This window comes from Fukomys damarensis, unplaced genomic scaffold (genome assembly GCF_012274545.1).
Source record: "Fukomys damarensis isolate Sample0158 unplaced genomic scaffold, DMR_v1.0_HiC HiC_scaffold_18, whole genome shotgun sequence".
Taxonomy (NCBI): Eukaryota; Metazoa; Chordata; class Mammalia; order Rodentia; family Bathyergidae; genus Fukomys; species Fukomys damarensis.
In genome coordinates, this window is record NW_022900930.1 from 23,443,402 (window position 1) to 23,457,761 (window position 14,360).

General features: G+C 40.9%; 1 protein-coding gene across 1 annotated transcript in view; it reads left to right on the top strand.

Annotated features, from left to right (window-relative positions):
* Positions 1-14,360, top strand: part of Dctd (dCMP deaminase) — a 25,401-nt gene that overhangs the window by 1,327 nt on the left and 9,714 nt on the right. The window contains exons 2-4 of the mRNA XM_010641069.1: positions 5-103; positions 1,435-1,549; positions 1,762-1,897. Of these exons, the coding sequence (XP_010639371.1) occupies positions 5-103; positions 1,435-1,549; positions 1,762-1,897 (350 nt within the window). The remainder of the gene's footprint in view (positions 1-4; positions 104-1,434; positions 1,550-1,761; positions 1,898-14,360) is intronic.

Here is a 14,360-nt window from a genome sequence, read left to right on the forward strand (position 1 = left end):
TCAGCGGCTGCCCCTCGGCCTTTGCCAGGCGTTGTCCTCGGCGATGGTGGAGGGACGCGGTTCTGAAGTCTGAAAATGGTCCTTTCTGGCACCCGCGCCATGGGTGGGAATGCAGCTCTAGTCCTTCGATCAGAGTTGAGGGGAGTTGCGAGGAGCTTGGGTTCTGCCTGTCCCGTGCCGGATCTTCCTGAGCCAGGTGTATCCGAGGCTCAGTGCCCACCTGGGTCCTTATCGGGCGCCAGGGAGCTTTAACCGCGCCCGGGTCGAGCGCCAGGTGGAAAACTTCTTTCCCTACCTGACCCCCTTTTTTCCCCCTCCTCCACCCCCTTTTTCGCTTTCCAATTAAGAGGTAGTGCCTATCTGGCATCCTACAGCCGTTATGGATGCGAGCCTTTAAACCTATCGGGAAACCAGTCCCACCCAGCATCCTATCTCTTCCTGTTGAGTTTGCAGACGTCTCAAGATTTGGGCCAGGGAATGAGCGAGTAACCATGGTTCCTGATACCAACCTGTATTCTAGAGTGTTGGGCACTTACGCACTGCACTGCAGTGTCTGGTTAAAGTCTAAACCCTGAGGTGAAAGTTTGGGAACTCTCACCTTCCTTTAGACCAGACACGTAGGCTTTCTCAGGATTTCTCATTGATCTGAGAAATTGAGTGATTTTGAGTTGCCCTCCTTCCTCCTTTACCCTAGTATCATTCCCTTTGAAAGGATCCTCTGGATGAATTGGCCCAGTTCCCGGGCTCTCCTTGTTGTAGAGACCTGTGCCTGCCCAGAGTAAAACCTAAGTTACAGAAAACCTGGCTTTGCTACTAGCACTTGTCATTATTTCTCCTTTGATTCTGCCCTCAGTGTTGACACTTCTGACTAGGGACTCTAAGGGGGAAAGAAGGAACAAATTACCAGGTTACTTTCACAACTTCAAGATGTTATCTTTGCAATCCAGCTGGCATGGATAATACTCCCTGTGTGACTTAGGGCAAATTCCATTACCTAAATTCTGTGAGTGTAAGGTCAGATGTTACTGCATCTCTTAGGATGGAGCTTGAGGGAGATGATGTGTAAAAACTTAAAACAGTGTCCAGAATCTTACTAGATGATCACTAAATGTTTCTTTTCTCCTGTGCTGACTCTATTAAGGTTGAAGGGAAGAAAAATATGGTGTAACTCAAAGAAACATCTTGTTATTATATAGATGGAATATTTGAGGATATGAAAGATAGGTACCAAAAGCAAACTTCTGATATAATAAATACCTTTAATGGTTTTCTTAACACCACAGACTGTCTAGTGTCCAAGTTTTGTGATTTCTGATTGGTAAATGTAGCTGAAGTTGACTGTTTTTAGAGACCAGAGTTCTGTTTAGTGGACTGACTTAGGAAGCAGATTTACCAAAATGCTTTTCTCAACATTTTGTCATGTTTTTGTTTTAGACCTAATGTGAGTGAAGTTTCTTGCAAGAAACGGGATGACTATTTGGAATGGCCTGAGTATTTCATGGCAGTAGCTTTCTTATCAGCCCAGAGAAGCAAAGATCCAAATTCCCAGGTAAATGGATTTCACAGGAGAATGGATACTTGGAAAGAGATACCCACGAATTAAGGTCATTATGAAAACGAAATAGCTGTCAACCTAAAACTGTCTTATGTGCTGTATTCTTGAATGTGTACCTTTCCTATGGGGCTTTGGTTCTTTTCAGTGCATGCTAGTGATAGATCAACCTTTTTTAGTCACCAAGCCTTGGGCCTGTTTCTTTGTAGGTTGGAGCCTGCATTGTGAATGCAGAAAACAAGATTGTTGGAATCGGCTACAATGGAATGCCAAATGGGTGCAGCGATGACCTGTTGCCTTGGAGGAGGACAGCGGAGAATAAGCTGGATACCAAATACCCTTATGGTAAGGCTCTTTTATTCCACACTGCTTAGTGATGTGTCCTGGGGTTGGGGGTGGGTGTGGGGGGGTGCTTCATTTTTTAAAGTTGGTCTGGAAGGTATGTCTTTACAGTCATCAACAGCTATAATGAGGAAAGGTCGTATTGAACTATCTCAATTTGCTGTCCCTGTCTCTTAAGTTCTGTAGGAGCCGCTGGTGCGAGTGTGGTGGTGGTCACACAGTTGGGCCCTGACATCCTGGGCTCTGATGTCTATGGTGGCCCTGGTGTGTTTCGCTGGCAGCCTGCTGGCTTGTGCAACACTAAACATTGGATGCAAGCCACAGCGCTTTGCAGAGAGAGCAGAGGGTTGTGTATAGTGACTCTGTAGATGGTTTCTGTACTCCTGGGAGGCAGTATCATCTTACTAAGTGCTGCCCGAGCTTGGCTCTCATGAGAACCAGCCCCTTGTCTGATGAGATCTCTGGTTCAAGCTCCTGTCTGGGAAGCAGGAATCAAACTTCAGGCATCCATCAGGGGGTAGTTGATGTAGTAGCTTCATGTGTTAAGCTACTTGCAGGGGCCTCTGCAATCCCATGTAGTCTGTGGTCAGACCAAAAGCCTTAAGTATGGAAAGGAAAACCTGTGGCTCAGCTCTCTGGATTTTCATCTTGAAATTAGGAAAAAATAAGTTATAGAATTTGTGGGAGGATGTGTTCAGAGATTATCTGTGAGAGAGAAATCTTTTCCTTTTATTCCCTAAAGAATATTCAATTAATTGCTATGAAAGGGACAAATTGGGTTGCATATGTTCGTTGGTAATTTTCAATAATGTTGGGCCCTGTATTTATGTCTGAGAATGAACAGACTGGCTCTGGTGGAGGTAAAGTAGATGAAGGCCATTTAAATGAGAAAGATTGTGCCTTTAGGAAACCAAGTTCAAGGCGTGATGTAAGACCTTTCTTTTTTGTTGACTCTTTCCTGGCACGTTTTTTTCTCTGGGTTTTTCTCATGAAGACTTCCAAGTCTATATTTAGTCTAACTTATGCATTTTTACTAAAGTTCTTGAGCCTTAATCAAGTTGAATAAGCCCTACAAATTTATTTTTAAACTGCTGAGGGGCAAATCTTCCATATTTGAGAGAAAAAGGACAAAGTGCCTACAAGTAGGGAAAGAATTGAGGAATAACATGAGGGACAGTTACAGAACAATTGGGCTGTTCATAGTACAAAGGATAGTTTGGTGATTAAGGGGATTTAATAGTTGGATAGTCAATTTAACTTCACCTTGATAGGAGTAGGAAGAGCAGGATCAAAATTGGGAAAATGTAAAATTCTTCTCAGCCCCAGCCTTATAGCTGATGATAGTGAGTTTTGTGAAAAATATGCTGATATATTTCAGAAATTTTGTCATCCTGATTTTGATTCTGTTATTTTCTCATGGCAAGAAAGAAAGGAATGATTAGTTGTTTTGAAGTCTATGCAAAAATAATTTTTCACAATGTGGTTCAGTATCCCATATAAAAATAGTGAAAGCAAAAGGTTCAGTATATTAAAGATCTGTATTGCAGTGTATGATTCATTGAGTCAGAACAGTGACATATTGGTCCTTGTGCTGAGTGCTGATATGGATGAATTCTTAGGAGATGTCAGTCTGTCCTACATAGGATGGAGGCAGAAGATGCCAATGGATGGACCACTGTAGAAGGAGTCTTAGTGGTCACTGAGCAGCTCTCCCTGAGCAACCTGTGCTTTAGTCACAGTGAGCCTCAGGCAGAATTGTAGCAGTGACCTAGAAGCCATGGACTTTGTACTGTATTTGCAACAATTTCCTTATCCCATGCTCTGTAACCTCTCCAGTAACTGGATTTCTTATGAGACATTGTTTTTTGTCCAAATCGGGGAGAGTACCTTTCAGGGCTACTTTCTAGAAGGAATTAACATCAACAAAACCACAGAGGCATTTATCCAACTTCACATATTTTGTGTTGAATAGCAGCTGAATTTCTGGGCACTGGTTGTCTGCGTTATTTTTTATCATTCATATGATTCTTCTGATTTTCAAAGCTCTTTGCTCTCACTTATCAGTTATTCATTTTATATGTAGCTATGTTAGAATGTAGACAGTTTTCTTTCATGAGAGTTAGCTTGTAATCTGATGTACTGTAAAAGTTGTAGAAGGTATTAAATGGTTTTTAAAAGGCGGTTAGTATTACTGCCATCATAATACATGTAAAGATGGGCTTTACTTCTAAATAACAATGACTGTGTACACTACATTGTTCCTGTCTTTTTAAGGATTTTCAAGCCACAGAGAGATGTTTCGATTGCTTGGGATGTAATAGAAATGTTTGTTGATGATTGGCTAAAATGCAAATGCCTTTTTTTTTCTGTTTCATGATTTTAAAAATTATTTTTTAAAAATAAGATGACAGTGTCTAAAATTGGGTTGATGGACCTTTTTTTCTTCACCTACATTAATGGTGACTGAGCTGCTGTATCAGAAAGAACAAGAGTCATAGGTTGTGCATTAATCCCTGTAAGAGACCTTTAGAGGTCACCTGGAGTTCTAGACCAATGATTCTTAACTCTTTTCAGTAAATAGGACCTTTTGTTAAACACCAGAAAACTTGCAGTATCTTTTGAGGGAGAAAATCCTTAATGATATCATTAAGACTTGACATTTATCAAATCTTTATTCAGACAGCATTTGTGGTGTTTGGAAAATGTTCTGTGCTAGACATGGTGTTTATTCATCTGTGGAACTTGCAGTACCTTGGTAATGCCTCTGGGTTCTAGCCCACATGGTCTAAGCCCACCCCTTTGTTTTCTGTAACTTCTGTGTAGTCTCTTCATTTCAAGGCCAGTGCTCTTTCTGTTGTGCCACTGTTTTTCTTTTGTGGGGTACTGGAATTCAGCTCTTTTGAAATGTTGATCTCCACATTTCGAAATTGACCAGACTGAAGCTTAGATGCTGTAACTCTTCAGAGACTCAGAGTTTGGGGTGTGTTTCCTGTGCCTAGTGTTAGACAGAAAGCCACTTACTTGCCAGTGACTAAGATTTCTTCAAAGGGCAATGCAGTAGACCAAATATATGTCACCACCAGTGTCATATGTGAATCCCTAATCCCAATATGGTACTATTTGGAGATAGACCCTGTAGAAGGTGAGTAGGCCATGCAGGTGGAGCCCTCACGAATGCAATTAGTGTCCTTCTGTCTGGGACCCTGGAGAAGGCTTTCCATGTGAGGACACAAGGAAAAGATGGTGGTCGGTCTACAAATCTGAAAGAGTGCCCTCACCAGAACTCAACCATACTGACATGCTGAGCTCAGACTTTCAAACTCCACAGCTGTGAGAAATAAATATTGGACTTTTGTTATAACAGCCCAAAATGACTAAGCCAGGGAGCTTAAAAATTATGTAAATTTGAATTTACTAATAACATACAACTGAGTTCTACTTTATTAATTCTGCAAGGTTGAAGTCATTAGTCTTGATTGACACTGTGGAGAGGAGGGAAACACAGAGTACTTGTACCATAATAAGAAGACAGTTTTTCCAGTGCTGTGTCTCTAGAGAGGCATTTTTAAAGGATGTTTTTGTTCTTCCAGCCTTAGGATCAAAACTTCATGAAACTATTTGATTATGATTTAATATTAATATGGAAAATGAAAATTCCCTCTGCTAAAGAAACTGCTTTTATTTCATCTTCCTGAAAAATCCAAAAGATAGTATAATGTCAGTAACATTAAGTGGCAGGAAGGAAGGTATCATTGTTATAGTGAGAACCTTTTTCAGATGAATGACAAGAAACTAGGAAGCAGCAAATTTATCTAATTTACTATATAAAAAAGACTTTGGAAGATTTTTATTTTTTAGGTTGCTAAACTCATGATGAAGTATTCAGTTGACGTTTTACTTTCTCTTTGTGAAACTCATTACAGTGAAGCACATTTAATCAAAATACTAGTTTTATAAAACGGAGGTAAAATACTCTTGATAATTCAGATATCATTCTTGGGCTTTTGTGTAACCAGTTTTGCTGATATAGTTTACAGACTACATAGTTGGAATAGAATCAACTTCTTTCCGTTGTTAAGCCACAGAAGTTCTTTAACAGAGCTTTCTACACCTTCATGATGTTCTCCCATTGAGAAGCCAGGTTTGCTGTGCCTACAGTGTCACACGTCATCATGTTAAAGTTACTATCTTGATGTCCCAGGGAGTGAGTGGTAGCTTTCGTCGGAATTGGGTGGGCAGCAGTGGAGAATGGTCCCTTCACCTATTTCTATAGGAATACCCTAAATTGGATATGATATTGAGAAGGAAACCCTGGAATTAATTAAGACAAGAGGTCAGTATGGCAACTTTAAACACTTTTGCTAGTATGTAGCATTGCTCCTTTAAATTTTATATTTAAATTAAATCTTTATTTTTCAGACTTAGCATATTGTTAAGCATGCATAGATGTCATTTTAGTGATTACTTGGCCATTTACCTTACCCCCTCGAACACTGACATTTTCCTGACTGCCATGCATGTGATGTATTTTTTGACATCCAAAAGGTTAGTCTTGAGAATCTAATTTATCAAGAAGTTAGGAAGCTGATCCTCCTTAAACTGTGACTTCCTCACAACTTGTAAGAGCTTCTTAGTAATTAAGATCAAATTTGTTCTTTCAGCCAGTTGAAATTGAATGCCCTCTGGTTTTGTTTGGCAGATCTATGGATTTGATGACTTGCTGTTTCTTTTCTGCAGAATTTAATTTCACTTACAGCTTTCTGCCATTCCTCTTCTGTCCAGCCATCTAGGAGTTGTATCGGCTAGCAGGTCTCATTAGGGACTTCTGCACAAAGTAACTGATATAACCCATGAGAAACTTCTGGCTCTTATCCAGGGGAGAAGTTTAGTAGATTATTTTTATGAATCAAGGGATAAACCTGGGTTTGATTTTGTTAATTATATTTCTGTCAACAAGAACTTGGTGATATATGTTTGAGTCTTTTCCCCATCCCCTAAAATTAACCAGCTTCATAATATTTCACTCGAGAGTATAACTGTTTATAAATGGTCTTCAGAAAAGAGTAGTTGTTAATTTATTTGATTTTTATATGTATATTTTATGGACACAGTTATAATTATTTTTAAAACATAGATGATTTAAATATGAATATCTACAAAAGATGAATAGTAAGAGAATAACCCACCTATGCCCTTCTAAAAACAGATGTAGGAAGAGCTAAAATGCTTATCTATAGAGATCACGCTTACCCAGGAAAATATATATATATTTATACCTCCTATTATGAAAAGTGAACTTTAAAGTCCAAGTTTCAAATAAAACTTAATTGAAGATAGTGGTTCCTAAGATGGTGGTAGTAGATGGGCTGAAGTTTATCTTTGTACTGTTTTTCTAAATTCAGCTTCATTCAAAATTAATAACTTCAGTAGAATTTCAGGAACACAATCAACTTAGTTTCTAAAACAATTGTGTTTAGTATTTTATCAGATTAATAATATGAATGCGAATAGATACATATTCCTAATGATAAATGAAACGTCTTTAAATTTGCCAAGTCTGCCTAGTAATACTGGGTTACCATTTAGTGTTGAGTACCTGAAAATGTTGAATTTCATGGTCTTTATTCTGGTGACCTGTTCTGTCTCTTCTACTGGTTTTTACTTATTTTCTGTGAAAGTTGTCTGAATTACTAAGACTTTATTTTATTTTGAATTTTTTCAATCAGGAATCTCCTTTTTACAGCTTCGTTAATACTGGATTATTGAAGTAGAGTAAATATTTATATTGCCTTTTACTTTTTAGGACTTTCATATTTGCATAGGGCTAAGCATGCCTGTAATATTCGACAAGTAAACCCCACAATGTTGTTTTAAACAACAGTGACCACATTCAAGGGAAGGAACCCTGGACCAGCCATCAAGAGTTCTGGGTTCCAGGATTCATTTTTTTTTATATCCGGTGATTATGGGGTTGTTAAATGTATCATTTGACATTTATTACTCAGTATGTCTATGAAACAAGTTTTCTATAATCCTCAGGAAAAATATTAAAAATAAAGCTTTGATTGCATTAAGTTAGTGTCAGTTTCTCTGCTTAATGAGTTCTGAGAGCAGTCAAGGTGCAGAGCTATAAAGAATTGTTGGTGGAAATTCCACAGAGTGAGAACGTACATACATGTATATGGATAAACTAATATAGATAGGAGCAAGCTTCCTTCCCTTCCATTGATTAAAATCTGCTGCAATTCTAAGATGAGTATAAACTAGATAGGGACAGTATATATGAATAGCAGGCAGTGGTTACCCCAGAAACATGGAGACTAAAAAATATTAGGTGATAAAAGGTTGGATAACATCGATTGAAGAAAAGATCCTGTGTCCAAGTAAAAGAGAATATATGAATATTTGAGGCGCTAAATTTAGAGCTGTTTGGAAACAGGAGATTAATCTGACCAAATAGAAAGGAATTTAGAAATCCTATTGTGACTCAAGCAACTCGACAGTATTTATTGAAGCATAGATACTTGCCTGGAATCAGGAGATGCAGTGATAAACACAGAAGAGTGCGTGCACTCTTCTGCTCATGCTGTCTGAAGGGTTGCTGCTGGCTAATTAGTGGAGGTGTAAATTTTATCTGTGCCGCTTTCAAATGATAGATGCCATAGTAAATTTAAAATATTGAGTGTGATAACTGAGCATGAATTTTTAAATTCTGCAATTAAAAGACTTAGTTCAAAATGCCATTAATTTTGAGTTTAGGTGAATAAAGGGAAGTAGAACTCCTCTGTTGTTTTTCCTTCTGCAAGCAAGTTGCTGCTTTTTTTTGGAATTGAAATAAATACTGACGAGTCGTCTTCTTTTACTGGTTTCAGTTGTCTGCTCATGTTAGATGTGTTCTTTTTCAAGTTACATTTTATAATGTTTCAGATTTTTTTGAGTACTTTCACACATGATCATTTACACATTCATTCAGAAAGTCCTAATAGGGCATCTGTCATGTGTAAAATGCCAGACACCCTGCACTGGTAAACAACACACATAGTCTGGTCTGTTTTTCGGGAATTTTCAGACCAATTACAGAGGAAGTTGACATTAATGAAATAAACAGATATTGAATATTCCTGTCTGAGGAAATGACTTTCAAACTGAGATCCAAGAATCAGATGGATCTTAGGTCAAGATGGACAAGTGGGTGTTGGAGCAGGGAGGAGCATTCCAAGCAGAAGAATTGCTTGGTTGAAGCCTTTCAAGTGGGAATGCTTTAGGCGTCATGAAAAAAATTAGTCCAAGTTTATTTTGTGAAGGATTAAGTGATATAGTGAGGTTGAAGGCCTTGGAGGTTAAGTTTAAATTAGAAGATTGCATTGGTTGTGCTGTGGACTGAATATTTCTGTCCTTGCAAAATTCACATGTTGAAATCCTAACCCCAAGGTGATGGTATTAAGGAATGGAATGTTTGGGAATGATTAGATCACAAAAGCAAACTACTACTGGATGGGATTAGTACCCCTCTAAAAGAGCCTTGAGGGAGCTAGCTAGCCCCTTTACCATGTGAGGATGTGGGGAGAAGGCCCTGTCTGCCCCTTCCTGGGTCTCTCCAAACACTGAAGCTGTTGGTACATTGATTTTGAACTTGTCAACTTCCAGAATTGTGGAACATTTTTTTTTTTTGGTACGGAGATCGAACTCAGGTCTTTGTGCTAGCAAGGCAGGCAGCGGAACTACTGAACTAAATCCCCGACCCCCATAAATTTTTTTTTGTTTAGAAACTACCAGTTTGTGTTACCAGTTTGTTAGAGTAGCTAGCAAGTGACTGAGATTGTATGTGTGAAATGGATCATGCTGGGGCAGGAGTAGAAATAGGATTGCCAGCTGTGTGCTGAGTGTATCAGGCCAGGCAAGTGGGCCTTGGACGGGCAGGAGTCCTGGAGCTGAGAGGAGTAGCTGCACACTGAAGCATATTTAGAGGCAACATCAAGAGGATGGGGTGATATATAGTGGCGGGGGAAGCTTGGCTTCCCTCAAGCAGTTCTGACTGCAGCAACTGAATGAGCATACTGAGGTAGAGGAGACTGAGATAGGAGTTAGATTTGGGGGAGATGAGGAAGATTTGGATAGCTGAAGCTTGAGATGGACGTGAGGGCCGCCAGTGAAGGTGCAGGTTGTCCTGTACGTATCTGGAGAAACAGGAGGAAGTCTAGGCTGATGATGTTGTATAGGCCTTTTGGGCGTCAGTATACATCAGCGGGTATACAAGGCAGGAGGGAGAGGCCCAGCATGACCCTGGAGACTGCATATAGCCAGCATGTAGAGGTTGGGTATAGGATGAAGGGGGCCTGCAGAGGGGCATGACATCAGGGGGCTCATGGAGCTGTGGGTTTTTTTTTATTGTTTGTTTGTTTTTTTAAAGAAGGAAAGAATGGTCTGTTGTGTCAAAGGTTACTGAAAAGTCTAGAAAGATTACACATGTCTGGGGTTTAGCAATGTGGAAGTCATTGTTGGCACTGCCAAGAGCAGTTCTGACAGTGGTAGGATTAGGAGCCAAATTGGAGCCAGTTGAAGGACAGGGAAGTTAAGGAAGTGGGGACATTATTTAGATAGGATTTTGAGGTATGTTGCTGTGAAGAATGCAGGTGGTATAGCCAGAAAGGAGATGGAACCCCAAGGTAGGTTTACTGTATTTGTGAGATGGGAGAAGTTACTTTTAGTGTTTTGTTTTTCTGCATCGGACATTTTTTTAGCTTACAGAAATCGTCCCAGCAGGAGAGGGAAAGAAGAATCAAGAAAGGGAAAAAGAGGCATGATATTGGAAGATGTGGGGGAGATGCCCCCCCACAGGATAGTGACAGGAGGAGGGATACTAGGGGGCAGGTAGGGGCAGGTGACAGAAGATACCAAGTCTCATGGAGTCGCAGTGAGAGATGATAAATTACAACTTTCTCAATGAGATAGAAGCAAGGCTGTCAACTGAAGGAGCTGGGTGGGAAGGAGAAGGTGAGTGTTGGGGACCTGGAGCAGCCCACTGGAGATGTGTCCCAGGAATATAGGGCAGTGAGGAGTGCGGTCCTACTGGAGGATCTGGAGTTAGGTCAGTTAATCCCTCTTTTCCACACGCTGAGGCAGGATCAGTGAGGTGCCTGAGGCAGGCCTTATGGAGCTAGAATTAATTAGAACACACGGGTCTCAACTGTTCCAGGGCCCAGTCCCAGTTTACCCTTTAAAAGCCATGAGCCCAAGAGGGGAGCTTTTAAGCCTTGTAGTATATATTTACATTACAGAACTGTCAAAGGATGATTAGTGCCCGAGTCCTCCTGGTGCCTTTTTAGTACCTTTTAGGCATCCATGAGTATTTCACGTGAACAGTAGGAAGGCAGCTGGCCTGGCTTACCCATGGATGAAATGTAGTCTTTTCCACGTCCTCCTCCTTCTGACCTGATTGTGTGCCCTCAGCACCTAGGGAAGCAATGTAATTAGAGTTCTGGGGGCTTTATTATCAATAATGGAAACACCACAGTCAGAAATCTCTTTAGCCCTAAGCACTACCATTGGGGCTAAGTGGCTCCCCTGGGTGCCATGATTTGTTGCCAGCAGCTTTAGCAAGAGGCGGAGAGGAAGCGGGCAGAGAACAGGGAACAGAGCAAGAGAGAAAGAGAAATGTCTCTTCCTGTGGTCAGGCTGAGCTGTGCGGCCCAGGACCTCTTGTCTCAGGTGGGTAAGCCTGAGGAAGGGAAGAAGTGCTATTTCCCAGGTGCATCTTCTGCACTGTGCACTTAACAGAATCCAGCTTTTAACAAAGGGTCTTAGAGGTGGGAATTTATGTCCATTCCATAGGCTGTAAAGCTGAGGCTTAGAGATGCTTAAGGGTAACATCAAGCCTCTGGGTACGGGAGGCAGTGTGTGAGGAGGCAGCTGAGTGGAAGTAGTAAAGAGGAAGTAGAGGGGAGAAGACCCAGGGATGGCTCCAAGAATCAGAGGTGCACTGTGACACAGAAGGTGACTGTTGGCAGTGATTGTTGGGCCTGGGATGCTTTAGAAGTCCATGCCTCGTCAGAGCTTAGAAGACCATACTGTCTTTTGAGTTGATGGAATTTCTTCCCAGACTCAGCCTGAATTCCTTTTCCTTGTCGTTCCTTCTAGCAGAGACCTTGTCTATGGACACAAAGTGGTGAGACTATTTTCCAGGAATAGAACTGGGCTTCTCTGCATTAACACTCTTTCCTGGTTTTTTGCACACAGACTTAAACTAAAATTTCTCTCAAGTTAGAGTCCTGTGTCATTCAATGCCAGAGGTGGAAGGCTGCATTACTTTATCTTCTGAATAGAAGGGCTACTAACTGCAGCAGGTTAGGGGCACTAATGTCTTTGTTCTAAGCAGTGTGGTTAATTGGTTGGTCAGGCAGAAGTGCTGTCACCTGTCATCTGTACCCAGAAAATCCCTGTCCTTAGCAGCCAGCTCTCCCAAGTCCTCATCACAATGAGGAAAACAAAGTCCAGTTCTGATTATAAGCAGCAAAGGCCTTATTTGCGTAATTCTTTCTGGTTCATAAGGCTGTTTCCTCCCGTGTACCTTTTGCTCTTCCTGTAACCCTGTGCAGGGAAAGGAGGGTATTATCATTCCTGTTTGTAGCTGAGAGAGCCTGGGATTTGAGAAAGACTTTATCTTTGTGTAGGCATATCCCAGAGTTTCACCCCCTTTGTTTAAAAGGCATTTGTAATCCAAATACATTTTTCTGCAGAAACAATATTACCTGAAGATCCAGTTCCCCCTCTACCTGCACATAGTGCTTTTAACCCCTCGTATACTGGATTGTCTCGGCAATCTGTCGTCACATGTGAAGCTTCGCTTGATCTTCTGCCTGACAGGATGTGAGCTCACAGGACTGGACCCAGTCCTCCTGTGAGCACTTGGCCTGGGATGGATGATGTTTGCAGCCAGAACTTATCAAGGCATATGGGAAATGCTCAAGGTTGTAATCTGTTTTTCTTTCTGTTGTAGCCCAACCCAAAGGGATGCTCTGGCCATGGGCAGGAGTTGTTTGAGAAGCTTTAAGAGTAAAATAACTTTGAATTGTTCCAGTGATAAGACTATGAAGAGGGAAAAGGGGAGGGAGTCTGAGAGAAGAGGTGGAGAGCAGAGGCTGAGGAGAATGAGGTGTGGCTGTCTGGGTCTGATGGGCCCAGTGGCCTTACAGAAGTGGAGTAATTTGATTTTCAAGTTGTTTTTCCTTTTCCCTGAGTCCACCTGTATTTCAAATCATTTGGAAACCCCGATAATCAGCTTGCTACTCTACCAGATATATAAGAGGTACATATATAAAAACCAAGTAGATGGAGATGAGGTAGAGGAGTGACATTTTTTTAGGGACTACATTCTTTAATTTTTTGCTCTGGATTTTGGAGAATCCATAAACGTAAACACTTTATAACCTTTGAGGGGCTTTTGGGGTGATTGTAGGTAAGAGCCCTTCAATTTAGAAGCTAGTCTTGTTAAATTACTGACTTGAAGGATAGGTACTTGGAAGGCTGACCATGACATATGAGACCTCGTCAGGATATTTCAATAATTAAGAAATAAGTAGCTGAAGCTCCATTTTAGTCCAGGAGCCATGAAGCAGTTCCTTAAATGGATCTTTTAGAGGGATGAATGCATGCCCCCACCTTAGCAGAAGTTTCCGTCAGGTATGTGTCGGGCAATGAGAGTGAAGGCAGGGGTGCTGTGCTCCTAGATATGTGTTCAGATTTGGTAATTCTGACACTTGTAGGACCCCAGAAGTCAAAACACTTAATGATGCAAAAAAGCTTTGTCACCAGAATTGAAATAAACACTGAGTTTTATTTTGTTCCATTTAATGCACAGGCCAGCTTTTAATGAGGGAACTCCATTTCATGTCAGTTATTAATTGAACAATGAGAGTTTAGTGGAAAGAATAGAGGATGACTCTTCCCACCTTTCACTTGAGAAGGCTGTGAGCAGATGTTTCCTTGCTCTTTGAGTCTTGATCCTAGATTTTTGGTGAACCCTCCTGTACAGGCACTGCTGATGCAGCCTGGATTGATGGCAGGAGGTAGAGCAGGGCTGCTCTGAGTGGCAACAGGTGCTGTGTGTGTCTTAACTGGAACTCCAAATTATATCAGGCCCTGTTTTCTGTTGTATTTCAGCAGATGAATATCATTTTGAGAAGGTTTTGTTTTGTTTGGTTTGGTACCTGGGATTGAATTCGGGTCCTTGCACTTTCAAGTCAGGCCACCAAACTGCTGAGCTAAATCCCCGGCCCTTGTTTTGTTTTTTTAACTTGAGTTGCCTTAGTAGTACAACTGTCTAAAATAGACCTTGTAGGCCGGGGATTTAGCTCAGTGGTTCCAAAGCTGCCTGCCTCACAAGCATAAGGTTCCAAGTTGGATCCCCAGTCCAAAAAAAAAAAAAAAAAAAAAAAAAAAAAAAATTTTTCATTAGTCTTTTATCAAA